At 43.4% G+C, this 6589-nt stretch overlaps 1 protein-coding gene across 1 annotated transcript; it reads right to left on the minus strand.

Annotated features, from left to right (window-relative positions):
- Window positions 1-202: 202 nt before the first annotated feature.
- LOC109483276 lies at window positions 203-4374 on the minus strand. The gene is made up of 3 exons (XM_019786271.1): window positions 4254-4374; window positions 2118-2264; window positions 203-1010 (listed from the first exon to the last, which is right to left on the minus strand). The coding sequence occupies exons 1-3, from the start codon at window positions 4372-4374 to the stop codon at window positions 649-651; spliced, it is 630 nt and encodes a 209-aa protein (XP_019641830.1). The 3' UTR covers window positions 203-648.
- Window positions 4375-6589: the final 2215 nt, after the last annotated feature.

Genomic DNA, 6589 nt, shown 5'->3' on the forward strand with positions numbered 1-6589 from the left:
AACAAATCAATATACGCTCAACAAAATATGATTCCTTTCAATTAAATCATTAAATAATGACTACAAAAGAAGCGAACTCACTCAATACTTAGAGGAACAAAAACATGTGAACATAATTTAAATCAATACATACTTGCCCACAACAAAATCTTACTACCACTGAGCAAGGGGTGAGCCCTTGTCAATGTGTGTTTCTGCCCAGTCATTTAATGTGGTCTTAAAATTCGATTGGTTTTCTGTAATTATGTTGTTTGGTAGTGTGTTATGACTTTTAAAACTGAAAATTTAGATATACATGTACATGTATACAAAAGGTAAGACTACCCAGTGGCATAGACACCTGTACAATAGTCATTCCCAGTTTCAAAAACATGTTTGGACTCTATTAAAAGCACGTCTTTGAAATTGGGACTGTTGTACAAAGTCAATCTAAGTTAGAGACTACAATGTATTATGTCTACTCCACTTTTCTATATAACTTTCACACACAACTTCACTGCCTCTGTGAAAATCTTTGGGTTCAAAACCTGCCAACCCGGTCAAAATGGGTTAAATAAGGTTCAATTGGGTTCCAAGGGTTAAAGTGGGTTGTAGTAAATAGTGGGTTCAGAACTGCCCCGGTCCTGTGACTCTGAACCCTCATCTGGTTTACATACTTTTGAAACACACACAAAAAACACACACATAACACATAACACACAACAAGCAAACACCAGCAACCACGTGGTGAGCCCAAAGGACCCTCTGTTGACTGAGCCAGCTGCAGCGGCCCCCAAACAGTCCTCCCCGGCCCCATCCCAGCTTACAGAACACCCCGAGCTGTGCGCTAGTGTTGGCGGGGGACGTGAAGTCGCCGAGGTCACAGGTTCGGCTGACCTGGTCCAAATGGTCCTGGTCGGCGGGAAAGGCCGCAGAGTCACGGTGGTCCACCTCGTCTGGGAGGTACATGTCTGGGAGGTACATGTCATCTCCCCGCTTTAGTAAGAGGATGTAGTCTTCACCGATCTCGACTAAGGCAGGAAAAAGACACAAAATTGATTACAGTATCCTCTCATATCTTAAGTATTCACATTTACTGAGGATTGGGCAAAATCAATGTCGATTAACATAATCTTTCAATCTGTAAAATTGAAATTAAAATCAATATTAAAGGCCGTTGGGCATGGTTTGCAAAAATAGTTCATTAAAAGAATGAACCTTATTTGCGATTGCAAACCATTCTGCTGATAGTGCTGTCTTATTTGGACTACTGCGCCACCGCGTGGCTCCCAAGTCTGGTACAATGTAACAAGGCACAAACTTTACAACTTGACAGGTTGTTAAACAGAGCGGCAAGACTCATCACGGGATACAAACTTCAAGACCATGTCCCAGTTCATACCTTGCTAGCTGAGGCAGGACTTGAGTCTGTCAGTAAGCGGCTAGAAACGGTTTCTCTGGCTACAGTCTACAAGTCAGTACGCGGGAAAGCGCCACAGTACATGTCAGCACTGTTCAAATGGATGTCACCGCCGTCCTTAAGGGGCTAACACACGTTCAGCAGCTAAACGTTTACGGGACTATGACCCCCACCAGCTTCATTGTCCAGCAGCAAGAGTGGCAGCATATCGTGGTAGCCTACAGCACTACGGCGCGAAGCTGTGGAACGACCTTCCCATTGAACTGAGAACACTGACAGAGTTCAGGACATTTAAGCGTCGCTTAACAAAGTTGCGTGATATGTAACGTATCTGGTAGAATAACTGTATACTGTGTAACTGTTGTTATTGTGATTTGTGAATGTATTGCGTTGTTTTTAAAAAACAGGATTGTCTGAAAAACAGGTCAAATGACCTGAGCGCAATTTCCTGTATAAATAAATAAAGTGAAAAGTTCCATGTGGCAACAAATGTACATGGATTAATCATTTCAAATTCATATGTCTACTAGTATGGGTTATTGTATTGTTCTTTATTCATGAGAAGCCCAAGTCGACATGCTGGCCACTTTTATTGGAAAAATTTGATCTTCAATCACACAAGGCGAGACGAGAACGTCAACAAAGATATGATTGACCAAACTACTACTGGTAATTCAGAACCTTTCAACCTTTTTTGATAGGTTTCTATAATACACACCTCTATTGTCGGCGTGACATGCGTCCAGTTGCCCCATCAAGCCCACAGTGAGGTTGGCTGGCAGCGGGCCGCCCTTGAACACACAGTGAACCTGCAGTACGGCTCGGTAAACACGGGGCCAGGAGCGGGCCGCGCGCCAGCCGGTGCCTGTTGTTGGGAAAAGAACATTCAGGGCTTGTCGATGAAGGTTAGACATCCAGGTAACAAGACACCAAAGCAACTGTCACTCAATTAAAGTTTCCAACCTTTTTGACAGTTTTCTATATTACAAAGTTTGTGCGGTGCCAATTGGGCCAGTGGCAGTGTGTACCTTATCCTATCGTTGGGAAAGTTGGTAATTTATTTTTATTACCATCATATAGATATCGGCTATAATAAGTTAACAATTGAATGTGTTGGTCGTAGTTTTAGACAATAGCAATTGTGCAACTTAAAATAACTTAAGTGCTATATGAACAAGAGAACCAACCATTGCATTTGCATATATGACCCTGGCATGTACCGCGATCTCCGCTGCCTCTACCTGTTCTGAGAACGTCATAGGCTGCCAGTCCACAACTTTACAGGACTGGGATGGACCCGCGGTAGTGAGGTCAGGACAAGGAACACGCCCACAGCTAGGGCCCTCTGAGGTAGTGCTGCATACCTAAACCCAATTTTAGGTTCAGGTCCGGATTCAAGTCCAGAGGTTTAGGTTCAGGTCCGGACTTGTAAGTGACCCATGGCATAGTACAAAACTGCATGTTGGCAACCTTGCAATGTTGTCTGGGTGAAACTTTGGCCACATAACATGGAGGCCGGTACTTGACCATGCCCGATGGCAATGTTTTCTTCGTTTTGCAGCAAAGATTTTACAATCTACGGAAGGTTTTAAGTGGTTTGGAATGAAAAGGGGTATGTGAATTGGTCTTTTATGGTAATAAGTCCGGACTCGGTTCTTGACTTTTAGTTTTTTTTGGACTTGAACCTAAACATTCTTACAAGTCCGGATCCAAGTCTAGTGAACCGGTATGCATCACTAATCTGAGGTGAAGCCATCATTCTGTTGGCCAATCAACCGGATGATTGAATGATTATTCAAGCATCGACAATGTTTGTTTTTACCTTGGGTACTAGCCTGGTTAGCATTGTAACCTATTATACTTTATAGCTTCCAAGTCTTCTCCGCAAATATAGGATGTAGGACTCGGGAGCTATAATAGGTTTGGTAACCAGGCTACTCAGGTATTAAATCTTTGTACAAAGACACATGACGTTCCCAGAGGATGGTAGTGGCAGCCAAAGGAATTGATAAATAATAATAATGGTTTATTCGTCATGCATTTGTACAGAATGGCAGGCTCCATGTTGTTGGGACCTGAATTGCTCTGACAATTACATAATTGATTGATTAATAACAAATTAGCACACATTAAAACCATTATACGTCATTAATAAAAGATACGTTAAAATGTCGTTCATTTAAAATATCAGAATTGCACACAAATTACAGGCAGGATAAAAGAGTCTTTGAACAGTAAAATATATAAGTAGCAATCTCAGTTCTCATTCACGGTAATTGCACGATATGTGGTATTGCACTGTTTTTAAATCGTTCAGGGGTCTTAAAGGGGTAATAAAAGGGGTCTTAAAAGTTTTAATGATTAATAGCCTTGCATCCAGTCTATTCGGTGGTTCAGGTTGGGGCGGTTTCCCTTTGGGGCTGGAGGAGCTCTTAGCTGCCTGACCTGACCCGAGGCTTATTAGTAGGTTTCGCACAATGGGAGTTAACGACCATGGGGAGCTCAGCAGGGGAAACTACTAGTACTAGAGCCCTAGGCCCTGAAGAGAGCCCGCCCCAACCACGAAGACTGGACGCCAGGCTTTTACTAGCCTCTACCAGGCTTCAGGAGGCAGCTGGAAAGAGTAGGCCAAATAGAGATACATGTATGTCATGTATAACATGCTGAGGGAGTTGGTCCGCTAGAAAGTACAGTTTATACTGCTGCACCCGATATAGCCAAGGAGGTTCAAAAAGATTCGAACCTCCTTGATGAAGCCAACTACATTCGGGTGTGGCAAACTGTACTTTCAATTTCTACTCTTTCCAGCTGCTTCCCGAAGCCTGGCAGAGGCTAGGCTTTTACAACTACCAACCTTTGAGTTTGTCCACCACCCTGGCGTGTACGGCGATACCAGCTGCCACTACCTTCTCTGGGAACGACATGGGCGACCGCCACGGTGCACAGGACGTCATGACGTCAGGAAGTGACGTCATGAGGACGGCCACGCCCAGGCTTAAGGTGAGCGGGTACAAAGTCATCTCTAACTGTAGGATAACAAAAGTCAGGGTTTACGTGATGTACAGTCACTGTGGTATGATTTAACACACATCAACTTGGCAGACAGTCGCACATGCACGCACACGCGCATTCTTTGACACACATGCATGTGCACATGTACACACAGTCCCTAAAAGTGAAACACGCACTCACACATACACACACATATGCACACACACTGACACACACACTACACACTACACACACACACATACACACACACAACCTCACACACACAGACACACACATTACACACACACACACACACACACACACATACCAAGGATGTTGAACGTCCTTGCACATACCATGGAGGTATATACCTCCATGCATATACACATCACACACACAAACACACTGTTAGCCGTGGACGACTCTGGTAATTCTTTTTGCATGATAATGCCGGATCTGTATCCAGCATTATCATGCAAAAATGATTTAATACCAGAGTCGTCCACGGCTAACACACTGTGAGAGTCACACACACTCAAACACACACACAAAGAACCGTTGGACGTTTTACAACAAGGTACCCAGGACATTTTACTTGTAAAACGTCCTTGCAAATGTATAAAGCGTCACCTACCTTTTCTTCAGACGATCTGTTGAAATATGAGAGGGCCTGCAAGCCCTTTTTCGTAAGGCGTAATCAGGCCGTTTTAGACTTCGTAATTCGTAGGCAGCCTCCGCAAAAATCAACGTAATTCGTAATTGGACATTATCTGCAAATCGTAAAGTCGTAATCAGCTCTGAGACGTAATTCGTAATAGACGGGGAAAATTTAGCGTAATTCGTAATCACTACCCCCCTTGCAGGCCCTCATATGACGACAAGACGAACGTGAGTTGGATCTGTCTACTGCACGCCAAGAAATTATGTACCTGGTACGTGCCGGTACGTGTGTTGCATTCCAAAACAATAATGTTATTCCAAATCATGATTTGGAATGGACCACGTTTCGGAATGCAACTGGCATTCCTCACGTTGTATTCCAATTCATGTCGCAGCTGGACCACGATTTGGAATATTCCAAAACGTGACCGCCCACGCTGTCAATCAGGAATGATTGACAGGAGTGGTGATTAATTACTAGTATGCATTCCGAAATTTCCATATTTGGTCCGTTGGCTGATCGTTTACTGCGTTGAATTAATCTCCAAGCAGATCCCTCTCGGTGGCAAAAAGACAGTATCAAATTGGCCAGACAGTATCCATTAGCCAGAGAAGGTTGCTAGCCACCGACGGGGTGGTGGGGATCAGGACAAAAAAACAACAACAACAACGGCCATATATAAAAAGGTAACGATCATTCCCCACAACCTCTGCTTGGAGAGTAGCGTTGAATCGCGTCATGTTTACTTGTCTGAACAAGATTCGGTCCAACTGTCTTCTATTCCTAACCTTTTTTTTCTTTTTTTTTTTTTTAGCTATTTTTACTCAGTAGAAAATGTCGCAAAGATCATCGTTGGCCTTTCTACCTTTCCGGCCTTCCCGCGCCGAATTTTTCGATCCGTGGATCCGAATGCGCGGCAGTGAAACCGCTGCCCGTTTCTGTCTTGTGCTCCTAATGCGAAAGTGAAGTACAGTACATTTCCGGGCAACACCCCTTTCTACCTATTATAACCCCTACAGTTAGCAGTTACAGTTACAATAGATAGCTTTAAACAATGTCTAGAGCTAGAAGTCCAAGGGTTAGGTGTAACAAGTCGATCGGTGTAATATAGCCAGCTGCCGCCGCGCCGCGTGCCTGCGAAGCTGGTGTGTTACGCCGAAAGGCGGTTATACCGGCTATACAGATACAGATACAGATACAGTTACATGTCAGTAACAAGATCTGACAAAGGCTCTGTAACATAAACATCTAAGAAATCGTTGCAATTATAGTTATATGGTGGACAAGACCCTTAGTAGTCTTTCAGCACTCTTCATAGGACAATCCCAACCATTAGTTGTATGGAGATTTTAGATATTGTAGGACGTAGGTAATATGAGAAAATTGAAAGCTGTTACAGATAAAACCTTTATTACTTCAACTTATTGCATGTAACGTTACCTGTACATATGTACATGTGTTACAAGCTACCAGTGCAAAGTTGTCACAGACATGTACACTGGCAATGGTGTAAGGCTATTTTGTCTTTTATTGGTCTA

This window comes from Branchiostoma belcheri, unplaced genomic scaffold, assembly GCF_001625305.1.
Source record: "Branchiostoma belcheri isolate BF01 breed outbred unplaced genomic scaffold, Haploidv18h27 scaffold630, whole genome shotgun sequence".
NCBI classification, from domain to species: Eukaryota; Metazoa; Chordata; class Leptocardii; order Amphioxiformes; family Branchiostomatidae; genus Branchiostoma; species Branchiostoma belcheri.